Source organism: Anarrhichthys ocellatus, unplaced genomic scaffold (assembly GCF_004355925.1).
Source record: "Anarrhichthys ocellatus isolate YVR2014 unplaced genomic scaffold, GSC_Weel_1.0 scaffold17, whole genome shotgun sequence".
Lineage (NCBI taxonomy): Eukaryota > Metazoa > Chordata > Actinopteri > Perciformes > Anarhichadidae > Anarrhichthys > Anarrhichthys ocellatus.
This window is the reverse complement of record NW_022280047.1, coordinates 7,794,516-7,812,179: the sequence shown is the minus strand read 5'-3', so window position 1 is coordinate 7,812,179 and position 17,664 is coordinate 7,794,516. Positions and strand designations below refer to the sequence as shown.

The window sequence follows — 17,664 nt, the reverse complement described above, 5'->3', positions numbered from 1 at the left end:
TTACTGTACATGCTGGCTCACTGGTTTGACTCCATAGGAAATACAACTTAGCCATCGTTAACATTATTCCACCTGTGTTCTTCCTGCTTCAGTATGATCAAGTCAAAATGTCTGCTGCAAAAAATGTCCAATACACACTAATCAAAACTGCAGTGAAGATGCACAGATATTTGTATGAGAACCATTTATACATCTTTTTTCATAGAAGAAATTTTCATAGAAGAAAGTCAGAGTAGGAAAAGCACAGGTGTAAATAATCAAATTAATTATGAAAATGAATAATGACTGCTACACTGTAACAGCTTACTGGGTCACTTGAATAGAACAGAGCCTTCATTAATGTTATAAGTAACACTAGTATCATAAAAAGTCAAAATGTCTGCTGTGAAAAAGACATATTTTTGAAATCACTTATTCTGCACACACCTTCTTGGTATTTTAATGAATGCCTTGGCTCAGTCAAGCGGGCCACATAATGCGATATACAACTCTGAAATCCAGTTAGTCTTTTTTGTTCCTTCCTAATGGCCAACAATGATTTACTTTAAATATGAGATTGTTGGGATGCCATATACATTCATTTTACAATAAGCCAATAACAATATTGCTACTTAATATAAATAGAGTAATATAAGGATGAAACAGTCACCAATTGAGAGGAAGCTGTTTATGAATCACAATCATCAACATATACACAATATTACATGTCATTTTCACTTTATTTTGAGGATAAAAAGATTATCATATATTATCAGGGAAAGAAATGAAGAAATGTATGGAGGACAAAATCAGTAAATTACAGATAAATTAATCTATAACTGGATAAACAAAAAAATGAACAGAATACATATGAACACTTATTAAAAAGTAAATGAGTAATACAGTGCATTAACAGGAAACACATATATATATATATATTTCACAATTTTATTCCCATCTGTACGCTATAGTCACAAGGCTGTGTAAACACATGTAGGTGATGTTTAACACCGTTAGTCATAGTGCCTTAGACATGATTTACCTTAATTGGCTGACAGTGACTTTCTGTATTTGCTCCCCTATTATTTAAATGATGGCTGATTTTGTCCTCCATAGAGGTAAAGTGGAATATAGTTCTTACATTCACAATTTTCACATCTTTATTTTAGCCCTTAGGGAGCTTTCAGTCCCTTAAAACTTAAATGCTTGACAATGTTTAGCTTAAAGCAAGGTACCATTCTTTCCGTGTCTTCAAACAATCTTAGAAATTTGGCAGGGATGGCAGATTTGTTGTCTTTATTCCATAAAAAGCCTCATATAATTAATTAGTCCTCAACTTAATTGTTCACTCATCTGGTACATTAAAACAAGCTCAGAGTAAGAATGTGTCAAATATAGAGAACAATACTAAGCCTCGTCTGTGTGTAGTCAACTGGTTCAGTGTTTGTAGATTGTGAGGTCTACAGTATTTCATTTCTCAAGCCCCCATCAAAGACATTACAGCGCACAATCATATGAAATGCAAACAAGTCAACGTGGATGCATTTCAACAAAATGGACAGGTGATAAGATAGAAACGTGACATAAATCTTTAAACCTTTCACTTTATCAGCCACACATTCAGATTCCTCTTCTGTTATTACAGTCTGTCAGAGTTGAATTGGCCCCTGTTGCTCACATGTCTCGTCACCAGTTAATGATATCTCGGACATGGCCCCACAGCTTGGTGATCCACAGGTTAACCCCAAGCTCTGTTAAGTACTGAAGCTCTGGCGTCAACATCTTTCGGCACAACTTCCTATGTGCCTTGTCCACATTCTTCTTCAGGTTATAGCCCATGATGGACTTCTCTCCGATGGGCTGCCAGGGCTGCATGGCTGTCTCTTGGATGCTGCCGGCCTCTACAGCTCGACCCCCCTCGATGCAGATGGATGTCATCTCTGCGTTCCTTCTCCTGAGCTCTGCCACATCCTCGGCCATCCGCCTCCGTCCGTATGCATCAACTTTCTTCCAAAAGGTCTGGTTGAAATGCTGGTACAGCTTCCAGTCAACAGCGTTCCACTCAAGAGCCCTGGCCCTCAGCTCAGGTGTGAGTTTAGACACAGTGGACCCTTTGCGGGTGTTGAGCTTGAAGAAGAGCAAATCGTCCATCTCCCAGCAGAGGGCATCCTTGAGCAGGATGAGTGATTCCTCAAAGTACTCCACCAACATGACCAGTTGAAAACGGTCAGTGATGAATCTGATTCCCTCTTCTACCCGCCGATCATCCAGCTCCAGAGTGTTGTCCTGTCCAAAGTCAAAGAACAGCAGATTCTTGAGGTAGTACGCGTTGAAGCCATCTGGATCAAAGTAGTAATGGGGGTCACGTAGAAACTCAGTCAGCTTGTCATCACCTGGTATCTTCCAGGTAAAAGGCGCCAGCCGGCCAAAGTAGTGGAAGGATGACTCAAAAAGCTCTGAGGGGTCTCGCAGAATAGTGATGTAGGAAGTGTCCGTAGGGAGCAACTTGGTCACCTCGGGTGCATTGAAGCGCATGTGATTACAGATAATGTTGAAGCACATTCCAGGTCTGTAGTCTTTAACCTGGGAGCGCTGGAACAGGGACGGATAGAAGAAGTCATTTCTGCTGTCAGGGAAGGCAAATTTGAGTCGGTGCTTCTCCCCAAAGCGGAAAAGGATGTTGAGGAAGGTGCTACTGGCTGTTTTGTGGGTCTTCATGAACATGATATCCACTTTAGGAGTGCAGGTCTGGCCAGTGGTTTGTTGTGAGCTGTTTGTGATTGGTTTAGGGTGGAGCTGGGACGGACGGTGGGCACAGGAGTAAGGCACTGGCACCCTGCAGAGAGGAAAACAATCAAATGATAAGTGTGCTGATGAAATGTACTCTCACACAAAATAAAGAAAAGCAGCAAACCGTCACGGTTAGAATCAAAAAACATTCCTTGAAAAAATGACTTTTTTCAGCTCTAAATTACAGAAATTGCTGAAGCAATTTGGCACACTGTGTGTTTTACATTGTGTTTTCTACAGATCACATGTACACGTGTGTGCTGAGTCTTACTCAGGATGACTGAAGGGGATCTGCGGAGTGGAGAGGCAGTAAAGCAGGATTGTGCAGCTGGTCAGGAAGGTACCCAGAACCAGGCCTTTGCACATGGACCTCCACTGCCTCACTTGCTTGCCAGCCATGGTCCGGCAGAATAAAAGGATTACCTTAAAAACACAAAACTTCATCATCAGTATCACACTATGGCACGAATTTTCTACCAGACATTGTTTGATACTCTCAAAGTACAAGAAAACCTCAGTATTATGTTACTAAGAGGCAAGCTTTGAGGACACAACGTCCTCTTTGAATGATGTATTCACATGATGATTTGGAAATAAATTAAAGTATTAAGTGACACGTACAGATCACAATCTCTCTTCTCTGCTTTCTACTGGAGTAGACGCAATAAAATGAACGCGCAAGAAATATAAAGCAATCCAATGCAATAGCATACAATTGTAATGTAGCAGTGATGTGTTGATTCAACTATATGGTGATTTATTTGTTCTGTTATAGTGATGCCATCAGGTGGACCATGATTAAAGGTTCTCACAGGGAGGTGCATTCTCATTGTGTTTGACACAGTTTCACAGTTAGCCTCAGTTCTCTGGTCTGTCCACGTCGTAAATATTTTGAACACAGGGTGTACTTGAAGTTGTATGGTGAGCTAGAAAATGACATACTTGTGGCTTATAATGACCCAGTGTTTCTCAGCTGCCCCATTAAATAAATAATGTATTACTGTGAAAAGTGATATTGCATCCCCCCCTGCTGACTGCCGTAAGACGAGCCTCCCGCTGACCCAGCTAACAGGTAACAAAGTGAGTCTGACTACCTGGAATTGAAAGCATTATGTAAACTGATGTGACCCCAATACAGATATAGCAGTGTTTAAAGAGGTGCACTGTTTTTAGCTTTTACTGCTGAGTTTATAGTTAATAAATATCTATACAATGGACTTTAAAAAATAGTTGAAAATCAGATTTCAGTGGAAGCTTTTTTATATATATATATATATATATATATATATATATATATATAATTATTATTTTTTTTCCAGCAGATCAGTTGAGTTTTCTCCCCATTTTTCTCTTCAGCTTAATTTAGGTAACATCTTTAAAAACAGAAAGAAAATAGTCTTTGCTTCTTCAATGTTGTTTAGGTTGGATGAATTATTATGTTATACGGTACAACTAGTGGTGGAAGAAGTGTTCAGATCCTTAACTTAAATAAAAGTACCAAAACTAAAATGTTAAATTACAAAAAAGTAAGTACAGAAATGTTATCAGCCAAATGTACGTAAAGTATCAAAAATAAAAGTATTTGTTCTTCAGTAAATTACCCCTGTGACTTATTGTATATGGAGCTTCTTTTAAATACTTTATATACAGTTTGGTAGTTTAGCCCAGTGGGTCTGGCCCCTCCACAGGATCACAAGATAAATCTGAGTGGACGTGAGGAGAATAATGGGAGAGATAAAGAATTCCAATCAAACCAAATACAAGTTTGCAGTTTTTCTTATTTGTATGTTTGGAGCCAGGTGTGTTGCCTACAATCTGATATGGTGTTTGGGGGAATGTCTCTCCTTTTATTTTAGTGACAGTAACTGAAGTTACAATACTTTAGTTCATGATCATGTTTGTAAATCACACACCAGAGTTTTAATGAATCCACGAAGAATTGTAACGGTAGCCTTTTTACCTTTTGAGAAATCCAAAATGAATCCCAGCCTAGTTCGAAGTATTTAGTCCTTTATTTGGTGTCCGGTGTGTCATTTATTATTCATTTTTGGATTCAGTCCAGCTTTGGGTTGACTTGAGGTAGACGTGGCCTTCATGTTGACTAGAGTTACTATGTGCACCTTGGTCCTATGACCTGTAGAGTTACATTTTATGTTCAATCTTATCATCAGAGCATTACATAAACATTACTCTCCAAACACAGCTAAGAGCTATTTCTGCTCTTTGTCTGGACTCCATGAAGGGACTATTATGGAGGCATGTGAGAGCCCTTTCTTTCGGCCATCAGAAGCCACTCTGTTGTGAGACATTTGAGGACGAGGCTATAGTTTCAGGTGGAACAGTTCAGCCTGCAAATGAAGGAACATTTAAATGACATTATTGTCTCTCCTGCTTCAAAGGATATGCCAGCGGTAACCTTCAAACCTGAGATCATATTGGACAAACACTTGGTAGTGTTATTTTTGATATCGTTTAATCATTGTTTGCTTAAGTTTTTCATGTGACCTCAATGTGTGTCCTTGTACGATGTATAACTTCATCCATTATAATGAATTGTTCTCCAGCCTATTAATCATTAGGACTTTCTGCAGGCAGCTTTGCATGGGTGCACACCAAACTCTGATTTATTTGTTGTTCTGGTACAATAGGAACTACATCAGGAGTGATGTCATTTTACGAGTGAAGTTAGGATTATGTGTAACTGTTTTCTTTGTCTGTATTGACATCGCTGGGAAGTATCACAAGGTTTCAACTATCTCGTTTTTCTAGATCATTATCAATAAAAAAGTTGGATAGAAATGCGTAATTCAAACAAAAGACTGGAGTATTTCTTACCCTCATACATAAGTCCAAAGAGAAACTAATGGAAGTGTTTCTTGTCCAACTGCATTGTCCTCTTCCTTTGAATCCAGTCCCAGATGACTAATTAAAGTTGCTCCCCCCCCTACAGCAGTTCTTATGTCTGATCTTGACATACACATATTGTTTCAGACTCGGCACTGTCCCGCGATCCCTTCATCTCATGCACAGTGCGACGGAGCTCACTCATGTGGTTGCTGCTCCTCTTCTCCTCTTTCTGCATGAACACCTGCCGCCTCCCCCTAAACTATCAACTCCAAAAACTGATCTTGCTGAATAAAGCCCTACAGGGAGGCTCGTCGAAGCACCTGTGACGTCAGTGTCTCTGTCAGGGGGGCGTGCACTTGTCAGGGAGTATAAATTAGGAGGGGAGTGAGACGCAGAACGGGAGAGAGGCTGTATAGTCCCCATTCTGTGATTACACACAGAGGGCTATTGATTGTTGACACTTGAGTCTGAGCTGAAAGGTTGGGTGAAAATGGCATAAAAAGCACAAAGGCTCTAATTGTACCACTAGACCAAAACCACTGTCTGTATTGTCTGAAATGCTTATTAAGCAAGCGGTCTAGTCATTCTATATGAGGGATGTACACAGGACAGATATGAGTTATTTGCACGACAGATTAGACTAAACAGATACTCATATACAACCTGGATTGTCTTGTGACAATACTGTACGAGTTTTAAAATATCAAATTATTAATCCCATCTTTTTCTGTAATGTATGCATTAAAATCTATCAATAGTTTAACTCTTGTGACCTGCAAGTTATGATACAAGTTAAGGTGCCACTCTCAATACAATCTATTGTGCAAGATAGCAGACATTTCAAGAGAATGAAATGAACATTCAAGCCAGATTAACAAATCCATCTGGCTCTGCTAGGCAGGATGTAGCAATATGTGGTCAAAACGTTTCATCCATTACAGTATGTGTGAGCTGTGTCTCTCTCTCTCTCTCTGCGTTCGAGCCCCGACTCTTGGAAGGCGCTCTGGATTCGTGCTGCTCATCCCACACGCTCAGAAACGACACTGCTGCTTTTGTTGAGCAGGGTGTGCCTCAGCCCACAGGCAGCCAGAGTGCCAGGCTGAGAACCGGACTGGGCGGGCATGCGTGGAATGCAGATCAGGGTGAGAGAAGGCATGGCGCGTCACAAACTGAATGAGGCGATTGAGGAGAGCGGGGGGCATGACTGGCCTGGCCTTTGGCCCACCACGATCACAGCAGCGTCTCGAGAGGGCAGAGGGGCTTATGCTCCTTCGTCATCAACGCACACCGTCCCACATGTGGACACATCGCTCAAACCGACCCACTAACAGCACAGTGAGCTCAGCCCACTGCACATACGTGTTCTTGTGGGACAAACTGTATTTTCACATTGTTTTGAGCATCTCTTCTGATCCATACACAGCTGTGGGAAGTGACACGCAGACTCACTGCTTGCTTGATCTGTAATACGCCACCCAGGTGTGTAGTGTACTGTAACTGAGCAAGTAAGAAACCCTAATGTTGCAAGATCACAAGTAACGGGCTTAATACTTTGGGGGTTTTACTTTAATATAGACAGTTTCAAGCACAGATTATACAATAAAATGTAAGAAATATCTTGTGTAATATAGAACAGTTCATACAAACAACATAATGTCAAACTTTGACATGAATAATTACACAATTAGCATTGCCACATCCTGCATTTCAGCTTGAAATTATGCAACGGTCAATGCACATCATGGTGCATGGAACTCACCCACAGAGCTCTCTAATACACTTACAGGTTTGAGGACATGTCAACCTGTAATACTCTCTACCTCACGAATTTAAATACATAAAGTCTGTCTGACAAATGCATCATCAGACGAGTCATTTTCTGGTCTTCTTCTTCTTTGACTTCTCAGCATCATCGTGGGCCTTCCTCTTGGCAGTCAGCTTGTTCGCCTGTGAAGAGACAGTGACAGCAGAAAGCCATTTTAGAGGTCAGTGAACTCCGGGGTTATCACTGGGCTTCAACGGACTCTACACACCACCGCTATAGAATGCTGTTTAACAAGATAGAATGTCCGATACTGAAAAAGGAGCTAATGTTAAAAATGTAAGAATGTTATCTATTCAAACTGTATTATCTAAACGGGAATCCATATTCAATCAATAATAAAACAGAACAAACCTCTCGGATTTTCCTCTTCTTTCCGAACATGATCTTGTCGTAGAGGTACTTCTCCTTTTTCTTCATCATCATGATGGCCAGACGTTTCTCCTCTGCCTTCTCCTCCTGCTCCAAGCGGGCCGGGTTGTCCACCTTCACTTTACCAGCCGTCACTTTGACCGGCAGAGACTAAGAGAAAGAGAGGCGTTGATGAAAGGTTCACAAAAAACAGTTTATAAAAACAAATGGAAAAGAAAAAGGATCAAACGTGTCTTACTTTGCCCTGGGATCTTTGTTCTTCCATCTTCTTCAGATTCTTCTCCTCCACCTCTTCATCATCGTCCTCGTCTTCATTTTCTTCCTCCTCTTCATCATCATCTTCCTCTTCTTCTTCTTCCTCCTCTTCCTCCTGTTCATTGGCTGTGATGGAAGTAAAATATGAAAAATGGTCTCTGAATTATTATGCCCCCCCCCATTAGGACTTTGATATAGTAAATATATCTTTTATTATCAAAACTCTATAAATTGATGTAAAAACATCACAAATATCAAACAGAACATAACAGATTTCGCATGTATTCATCTTCTTTGATGCACCCGTGTGTAATCCAGGTGTGGCTATTGATTGAAGGTAAAATACACTTACATCCTAACTGTACTCACTGTGATTCAATGTTGTAAAACAAGAAGAAGAGTAAACGTTTCTATAAGCACACAGTTTGAAAGACGCTTGGGTTCATACCGGGTTTCTCTCCTCGCTGTAGGGCCATGATCTTTAGCTTTTCAGGGGGCACGTAGTCTCCGTCTTTCTCCTCCACGAAGGGAGAGAGGTGGGGGGGCAGAGTCACTCCAAGGAAGTAGTCCTCCACAGGCAGAAGGAGTTTGGCATTGACACAATCATACACCCACTGGGGCTGGATGTAGTACCTAAAACAAAGAGGATCATGGTAAAACAGTGCACATCTCAACACTATACATGGGCAGACATGATTGAGTTGACGTGACAATTTAAAAATGCAAAGCAGGATAAATAAAGATGACAGGGTCTGTCAATCATGGTGAAGAACAGGGCTGCTTTGAGGAAAGAGCGGAAAGACCTCTGAAAGGAAGCACTGTAGAGGAGATGGTAATACACGAGGAAAGAGAAGCACAATCAGTAGAGACTTCCTGCATTTAGGAGACAGAAGTAAACTCATCTTTATTGCATTGAGATTTGCAAAAATGCACGTTTCATTCTGTTCAACTGTTTACTAGTCCTGCATGTGCAGCATATGCAATTGTGAAACTAGGACTTTATCTGAAGGCATCACTAAGACATAATGGATCTGATAATGCAGCAATGACATTAATTGGTTTTAGTTCTGGCACTTCAGTTACATTTTTTAAATAAATATAATGGATGTCCACTGTCAGACAGTGGAAAAGTCATTTTGCTTTGCACGTGATCATAATGCATGCTGATCAGAGTTTACAACGCTAGTGTAGTAAAAATAACAGCTATGGTTCACTATATACTAGTGTCAATTCATGAATAAATTATTTGTAGATGTTGCACCTTTTACAGTATTTAAAGATGGCTAAAGACAATGAATAACAGTGGGAATAATGTATGGCTTAAATCAATTTCTATGTTTTTGTACATCCACATGTATTCGTTTGTAAATTAAATTGGTTGTATAAAATGGTGTGATGTGTTGTTCACCTTTGAAAGTCAAGAAGAACCTTGTTTTACCTGTTGATATACTGTTTGTCGATGTTGGGTCTGTCAACAATTTGATGCGTGATGGTTTCATCCGTCACCTTGTACGTGCTGCCGATGCAAACAGACTTGTCCCAGGACACTTCACCACCGAAACACCTGGAAGGCAACGCGCAGAAGATAGAAAAGCAGCTGTGCATCAGTTTGAGGTTTATACGGAAGGTGTTTTTATCTTTTCTTGTAAAAACTGCCTTTGATTTTTCTGCGAGTTTCACTGCAGCAGCTCTTGTTCACCTGATGAGAAAAGCCAGCGACTCTCTGGGCACTTCTCTGTTGAGGAACAGCTTGATCCCCTCAAAAAGCTTCTTCTGAGCTTCCTGCTGTTTCTGCTCCTTCTCCCTGGCCTCCATCGTCTCCAAGTCCTCCTGACGAAAAGCAGTTCAAAGAAAACATTTGGTACTTTGTACAGAATGGAGGATAAAAAAAGTCAGTTTTTTGGAGTCATTGACTAGTTCTTTGAATTCACGGTTGCGCAATGTCTGACGGAATGATGTACACGTTACAGCAGTGAGTTTGACTCATCTGGGAAGATCATCGTGATATTTTCTGGGCCGTTAGAAAGTTACCAATCTGACAAACAACTGGACTCATGTTGTTGAAATGCAGAATAGGTTTTGAGTTCTGAAAATGGTTTTGGAGTTCCTGTAAAACCCTGTTTGGGCACAACAAGCTTTCCAATCTGAAAAGCATCTCGTCCTTGGTAACCAAGCATGCAGCAGTAATCCCCAGTCTCACACCTCCATCAGCTTTGACACCTGAGACAAACATGTGAACCCTCACTTCTGCCTTCAGAGACCAATTAGTTTGTCAACTGTTCATAAGACTTTTCTCACAACCATGACTGTGACAGATAATCACATCTTGTGAATAGATCATATTTTCTTACCTCTTCGACAGGAAACTTGTCGAGTTCAGCCTCCTCCTCCTCTGCAGTGGATACCACCCGTGCCAGACTGGTACTCAGGGAGGACAGTTTCTGCACAGCCAAAAAAACCATCGGCTTAGTTCAACAATCCCGAATTTTGATATTTACATGCACACTTACTCAGCACTACTGTGAGTAACCACATAAAAAAAGTAACAGTTCAGTTAAAGAAACAATATCTTTGACAATGTCCAGAAGAACTTGTAGAACACTATTAATATCTCATCACTTCAAAACAATTGCTGCTAGTAATGCCGTTTTGTGTGTAGAAACCCTGCTTTGCGTCGGGTATAATGAAGTCTTATCTTGCAGAGAAACAATCAAACCACTAGATGTTACCAAAGAGAACAAAGCAGAGTTCATAAAGACATTTGCATGCATCAAAAACAATGCTCATTCATTTTAATGAGGCCACAGAGAGGCGTGTCAAAGAACCTAAATCAATCAATCAATCAATCAATCTCCTGGCAAAGCCGTTGCTACAACAGAATGTGCCATCATCATGAGCAGGTAGATAATCATGTGCAGGCTCACATTCCTGGTTGTATCCTTCGTAACATGAACGGGTTAATTCTTCTCTAACTGGTTATTGTTGTAACATGTTAAACGATGGTAAGATATCTTGTTTAAAATCTTTCCTGCTCGTAATCTTTTCACATAATTTGGAAAATGCAGCTCAGCAGGTTCTAGTGTTTGGTCTGAATTCCCAATCAGGTGTTTACATGTTCAGTAATTTAATGGATTGGCTTATAATGAGTGCGTTTACTAGGTAATGCACAACAATAGCGAAGTGTGTCTTACAGTGATACAAGACAATCACAATGAGGAGAATATTAACGTAGGTTTGACAAAAAGACAACAGTACATGCACTGCATCCTGTTCCAGTTCCAAAAAACCTTTTTGTCCAGCCACCAGTGTTGGCCAAAATGTAAGAAATGGATATAACAAATAAAAGCAAAGCTATCTGTATGGTTGAATACCACTAGAAGTAAGAGTGATCCTTTAGAATGGTTCAAGATAAACAGCCTCACCTCAAGGTAGCTCTCTGAATTCATGGCATAGTCCTCATCATCCTCTTCCTTCAGCTCAGACTCTGCTTTTATGTCCAGCTGCAAAAGGAGGGATGACATTAACACAGTGCAGGTGTACCAACAGGTGACCACATTAATCCTACAACCAAACGGTTATGAACTCCAAACCATCACAATTTTAGATACTTCACAATATTTATAGGCCATATATAGCCACTTGAATCAACGTGAATTTGACTAACAATAACTAATACTGTAACAAATATTGCAGTACAAATTTGGTCTATACCGACCACCCACAATTAAGTGTAAGATAAATAAGGCGTTAAAAATACTAAGTCCATCTATAGAGAAAACCCTGTGGGATAGTTTCAGAGTCCAAGATACCTTTGGTGGGTAGACCAGGTTGAGGGAATGGTAGAGTCTGAAGTTGATGAAGCCCAGCAGAGTGGTGTACAGCTCTGTGAAAGTTGCCATTACTCTGTAGTCAACATCAGTTGGGTGCTGAAAGGGAAAAAAAAACTGAGTATGACTCGGTCTCTGTGGTAAAATTAATGAACACGAGTGCAAACACTAAAGAATAATGTCTAATCCCTGGAGCACACAAAGACCTCAGGGCCGCCAGTGAACTCCTTTCAACGGCCGCCGTTTACACAACAGAGCGACTCCATCACAACACAGACTGAAGTATGTTTTGTGTTCGACAGCAACACTGCTGGTTGACTTACGGAGTCCAAATACTGACAGAGCTGTGTCAACCTCCAGTGTATCCCTTTAATAAAAAGTCCCTGCTGAATGTTTGCATAATCACCAAGGACTGCATTTCATCATTCACTCACATCATGGGAGAACTGATATGGCACCAGCCATGTAACGAGCTGTCCCATCACCTCCGCTTGATAATATATTCCCTTGATGGAGATGAAAACCTGTCAGGAGCAGACGAGAGTTTAGTTCCTTACAGAACAGAGGTCAACCAACTCAATAAATATCAGAAAAACTGCCCCTTTTTATTTTTACGTAGAACAAATAAAAATGGTTGCTGTGCGAAGTGGCACCTTTCTGAGAGAACGGGATGCGATCACATAGTTCATCCATTCCACAGTGAGGCGTCTGCACAGCTGGATTGTCTGAACGTGGCATTTTCCTGTTCGGGCGAAGGTGGAGAAGAGGAAGCCCATGCAGAGCGCATCGTCGATGTCACGGAGAGCATCGATGAAGGAGGGGTACCTGCCACAAACAGGAGCACCAGTGAGGACACAGCTTGAAAATATTATATTTGATATGTTGATTTAAAAAAAGCGTAATAAAACTAATTAATTTGTACTTTGTATTGTAACCCGTCTCACCTTTCTTTGACGATGTGGTCCAGTTTATAGGCCGGCTTGTTCTCCTTCAGTCTCTCCACAGCAGTCCATTCGGTTTTTCCATAAGCCTTCTTAAGTTTGCGTACAAATACCTGTTTTTGGACGATGAGACAGTGTTCACATTTTCTAACATTACTGCAGAAATTCAATTAAACACAGTTCAATTATGATCCTTTTCCAAACAAACTTTCTCATAAGCATGTTCATATAATTGAGTTGAACTTGACACATGGATGCGATACCTTGTAGTCTCTGAACTTGCCAACGATCGGCTCGTGCAGCAGAAAGCGGATGTCTTTGATCAGGTAGAAGGTCCTCGCGGCTGTAGATCCCTTGTTCACCTTCTTCTTGTGCTTGGGCTCATGAGGGTAGATGCCTTTAAGGATGCACAGTCGCCTGAAAATCGGAGAAAGGTTATTTGTCTGCGACACGTCTGCTGTCTGGGTGCGACTTGCCAGTCAGGCACCCGATTCTCAACAATGTTATGTGCTTAAGAGTAGGTTTAGATGCTGTGAGATAATGTTTTTTAATAATTATGATAACTTATTCGCTGTCATTATCAAACAAATGCAATCTAATCTGGTTCCAGACGTTAAATTCTCTAGATTAAAAAAATAAAAACAAGCAATTTGAACACATCATTTTGAGTCGAGTAAAGTTGAGTAGGAATTTGTCCATATTTTCCAATTAATATTGTCTCCAGATTAATAATTTGTGAAAATTGTTGTCAACCATCTTTTTTTTTTTTTTTTTTTTTTTACCGTTTATGCCTGTTAAAATCCCCTAAACATCTCTGGTTGTATGAGAACATTAATGGTGCCTTTGAACTCTATTGTTTAACGCTGACTTTGTGTACCGTAGATATAAATGAAAGGGAAATTGTAAAAATCTCTTAGTATCTAACACAAATCAACAGCATCAAACTAAAGACATCTAAGTGACCATAAACTTGAATCAACACATTTCTAACAGTTTGAACATTTAAAAAGGAAAGTGTAGACCTTCATGGAAGTATGATACATTACAGAACTGTTGCATTCGTGTTAACTGTGTGCACCTAATAAAGTGAGTGTATATGAAATGATGTGCACCATGATTGTGTCCATATCGTCCAATTCTACAATACAATCAACACAGTGAGGTTACCTGAAGTCTGGGAGGCTCAGCTGTAACTTCTTGCGAGCTTTGTTTCTGGTGATGTAGTTGGTGACAGAGCCCCTCTCATACTGGAAAACAAGGACAGACGACCACATCACCGTTATTCACACGAGTCACATTACTTTAATTCATAGTCAAGTTATCTAAACGCTTTGAACTAAACCGCTAATCTCTAACCAACACATTCCAACGTCACCGTTTCAGACAAACAAACTTCGACTAGCTCCGTTAGCTAGCTAGCTCACATTAGCCAGGCTGCTACGTGAGTTAATGTGCCTGAGCCTGACATTAGCGCGACGACAACTCTTACCTTTTTCTTCTGAAGACCTCCCATTTAAAAATAGTATCTGACACTCCACACTGGTTCAGGTAAATTGAATTGTCTACAAATTACGCAGGCACGAGGGGAACACAACGTTCGCTATGTCCAAGCCAAGCAGACGCACGTGTTGTTCGACATGCGCAGATGCGTGGAAGAGGCTGTGAAGGACCCAGCTGAAGGGTCGCCCGTTTGTCCGCCTGTATTAAAAAAGCTGCTCGCTTTTTCTATTACATGTTTTTGTTGTACAGCATGCGCGCACATCCGTGTTTACTGTGTCTTATTAAATTTGACTTGCCATATTTACCAACCTCATGCATATGTATCATAAATATGTAAAATACATTTTACAATCAACACTATATATTGTTACCGTGAAATGTTTTTAACCACCGTCACCTTTTGTGTCTTATAGTCCCAAGAGTTGATTGTAAAATGTATTTGTATGATCAAAACTTGAAATTATGAAGGCACTTGCAAATGACAAGGTAATGCAAAAATGTAAACCACTCTTTGGTGTTTAATTTATCTTGGGTACAAAATTAAACTCATACCCTCTAAACTAAAGATAAATAAATAAATATATTTATTTTTAGTATATATATAATTCATATATATAATTCATATATATATTTCAGATTTTAAGTATGATCATCTAATAAACAACATAAAGCAGTACAATCGTCAGTATAGTGACATGATTCAACCACAGCTGAACCCCACCCTCCCCGTCTCCTCTCCCTCTCTGTTGGTGCCACAGGGATGCTTGATCGAGATGCAGTCTGGAGCTGAGGAGGAACAGTGAGTAAGAAAGAAAAAGCTGTATACAGAGAGACAGAATCACGGAGAATTAAGACTTCACAAGGACATCCCAACATGTGTGAAATATTGCACAAGTTCCTCATGGGGCTACGTGAATTCATAAAGGAGTATTTTCTTGGTTTCTGGGACTATGAGACACCAAAGGTGATGGTGGTTAAAAACACAACTCTTGGAGTCATATACAGAAGCGTCCAGTTTCTTGTGATCACCTATTTCATCTGGTAAGCTTCATGTTTGTGTACTTGCATGCTAAAGGGGACAATCTATGATTGAATTGAAGGATTGAAGAAATATTAAATTGCTTTTTTGTCAGTAATATGCTTTTGTGTGTAAAAAGAGTGTATACTGTTTGCAATTAACTGGAAACAAAAAAATAACATAATGATGGAGATACAATTGATGGGTAAAATAATTTAGCTCTCTCTGTCCATTATTAGACATGTCATTTGAGGAGACTTTGAATTTGTAAAGATGTGATTATTATGTTATTGTTCCAAATCTTAAGCTATTTCTCAGATTAGATGTCTTCAGCGTTATGATTAAAGTGCGTCAGATTTTCTTCTTTTCTTGGCTTCAGCATAGAGGGCTGAACAGATCCAGGGTAATCTGATACCTCCAATATAAATCAATGTGAAAATATGATGTTGCATCTGTTTGCTCTATCCTCCTGAAGGTATGTCTTCATAAATGAGAAAGCCTACCAAGAGAGTGAAACTCGTCCAGAGAGCTCAGTTTACACGCTCATGAAAGGCACAGCAGTTCGTGGAGATGATATCTTGGACACTGTGGAGTATGTTCGACCCTCAGAGGTGAGTCCAGAACAAATGCTGCAATACAATCAAGTATTCTCACCTCCTGTACTCTGTCAGCATCATCACGTCTTTACGGCAGAGTAAACCCCACTGACTAAAAGCATTTTTGTGGCATTTTCCTCACAGGGTGGTGATGTGATTAGTGCAATATTGAGACGAGAAGTTACCTATGATCAGAGGCAAGGAACCTGCGCTGAGGTGAGAGGTTACCAAAAGCTTTCTAAACAAAAACATCTACTAGGATGCAAGAACAGACAATGCTGTAATGTGTCTTATTTCACTTCAGCATTGCAAAGTTACCAATGCCAACTGTACGACAGACACTGACTGTGTCAAGGGAGAAGTTGACTTTGATGGCCATGGTACTGCTTTTACTTCTCACAAAACCATTGTTCAAGCTTTGTTGGTCTGTATTTGCCACATTTTGCAGCTGTTTTAAACACCTTCTTACAGGCATAAGGACCGGCATATGTGTTCAGTACTTGAACCACACCTTCAAAACCTGTGAGATCCAAACCTGGTGTCCTATTGAGGAGTATGCTGCAGTCAGGTAAGACAAATTAGAGATAATCTTCCCCACGTTTGAACGTTCAAGCCAGGTTTGAAAAACCCAAAGGAATAGGAATGGGAAAAAAATCACATATCTCAAACCATGAACAGAATAAGTAAAACCTTAAGACAGGACAAAGCTATATCAATACTTTATTATTCAAGAGAATAATTTTGCATCATTATGCACATAGGTGCACAATTGTGAGCTAAACGCACATCATATAAAGGTTTAAGACAGCAGTTGACCTTTGAAGTATCACTGGAAACAGTTGTGAAACTGTGAAAAACAATTTTGGAACAAATTCCATGAAAGTGATTCAAAATCAGAAAAAAAGATTACATGCTACAACCTGGGGGTCAGGACTGACCCAAAGGGCCACAAGATAAATCTGAGGGGTTTAGAGACGACTAACAAAATAAGAAATCAGAAGACACATATTTCTGCTACACAAAATTACTTTTCTAGTTAGTTGTTGCTTGTGAATCATTGGATGTTTTTAAATCCTAGGGCCCTTTAAAAAAATTCAAATGAAACATTTTTGTAAGAAAAAATCACTCTTTGGTGGAATTGACTGCGAAATGCAACATAGGAGATGGGTTCAGAAGCAGATAAAGCCATCTATTAAGGGTTTGCAAGCCAGTTTGTTAACCACTTGCACAAATGACAGTATAGAAGTAAAGATGGATGTTTAGTCCCCAATTGGAAGTACAACACAGTAACCAATCTAGTTAGTTAGACATGCACATAGTCCACAAGAGTAAAAGTAAAGTGTAAAGCTCTGAGGCTAATGCGCTGCTAATATGACTTTCAGCTGGTTTAATGGCTAGCATGGTTTGCAGTAAACTGAATTAACAAATCAACAATAACAAAACAGTTGAAACAAAAGAGACAAACACAACAGAAAACGCTCCAACAAGGGCATTTGGGAACAAAATGGTGGTGATTATTTAACTGAAACCAACTGAAGGTGGAAGAAACAAGATTACTCTGATTATTTGGTGTCTTCAGCAGAGAACCAGCATTAGAAGCGGCCATCAACTTCACAGTGTTCATCAGGAACTCTATCCACTTCCCCAGATTTAAAGTGCTGAGGTAGAGTACACACACACACACACACACACACACACACACACACACACACACACA

General features: G+C 40.0%; 3 protein-coding genes across 4 annotated transcripts in view; 1 reads left to right on the top strand and 2 right to left on the bottom strand.

The window, feature by feature from the left end:
- Positions 1-652: 652 nt before the first annotated feature.
- On the bottom strand, positions 653-5,905 carry gal3st1a (galactose-3-O-sulfotransferase 1a). Its single transcript, XM_031856587.1, has 3 exons — positions 5,605-5,905; positions 3,041-3,192; positions 653-2,815 (listed from the first exon to the last, which is right to left on the bottom strand). Exons 1-3 carry the CDS (start codon positions 5,608-5,610, stop codon positions 1,666-1,668), a joined length of 1,308 nt encoding a protein of 435 aa, XP_031712447.1. The 5' UTR covers positions 5,611-5,905; the 3' UTR covers positions 653-1,665.
- Positions 5,906-6,538: 633 nt separating this feature from the next.
- On the bottom strand, positions 6,539-14,494 carry pes (pescadillo). The gene is made up of 15 exons (XM_031856845.1): positions 14,323-14,494; positions 14,001-14,080; positions 13,097-13,250; positions 12,837-12,946; positions 12,546-12,717; positions 12,327-12,416; positions 11,875-11,991; positions 11,488-11,565; positions 10,417-10,506; positions 9,765-9,895; positions 9,504-9,629; positions 8,514-8,698; positions 8,049-8,191; positions 7,793-7,960; positions 6,539-7,563 (listed from the first exon to the last, which is right to left on the bottom strand). Exons 1-15 carry the CDS (start codon positions 14,344-14,346, stop codon positions 7,489-7,491), a joined length of 1,743 nt encoding a protein of 580 aa, XP_031712705.1. The 5' UTR covers positions 14,347-14,494; the 3' UTR covers positions 6,539-7,488.
- A 632-nt stretch (positions 14,495-15,126) lies between these two features.
- The window catches only part of p2rx2 (purinergic receptor P2X, ligand-gated ion channel, 2), a 4,430-nt gene continuing 1,892 nt past the window's right edge, over positions 15,127-17,664 (top strand). Inside the window, exons 1-6 of one of the 2 annotated variants that reach the window (XM_031856740.1) lie at positions 15,127-15,374; positions 15,827-15,962; positions 16,092-16,163; positions 16,252-16,327; positions 16,419-16,515; positions 17,530-17,610. In XM_031856740.1, coding sequence (XP_031712600.1) covers positions 15,208-15,374; positions 15,827-15,962; positions 16,092-16,163; positions 16,252-16,327; positions 16,419-16,515; positions 17,530-17,610 — 629 coding nt within the window. In that variant the 5' untranslated portion in view covers positions 15,127-15,207. Of the gene's footprint in view, positions 15,375-15,826; positions 15,963-16,091; positions 16,164-16,251; positions 16,328-16,418; positions 16,516-17,526; positions 17,611-17,664 lie in introns of both variants that reach the window. The other variant, XM_031856739.1, reaches the window with a different exon arrangement.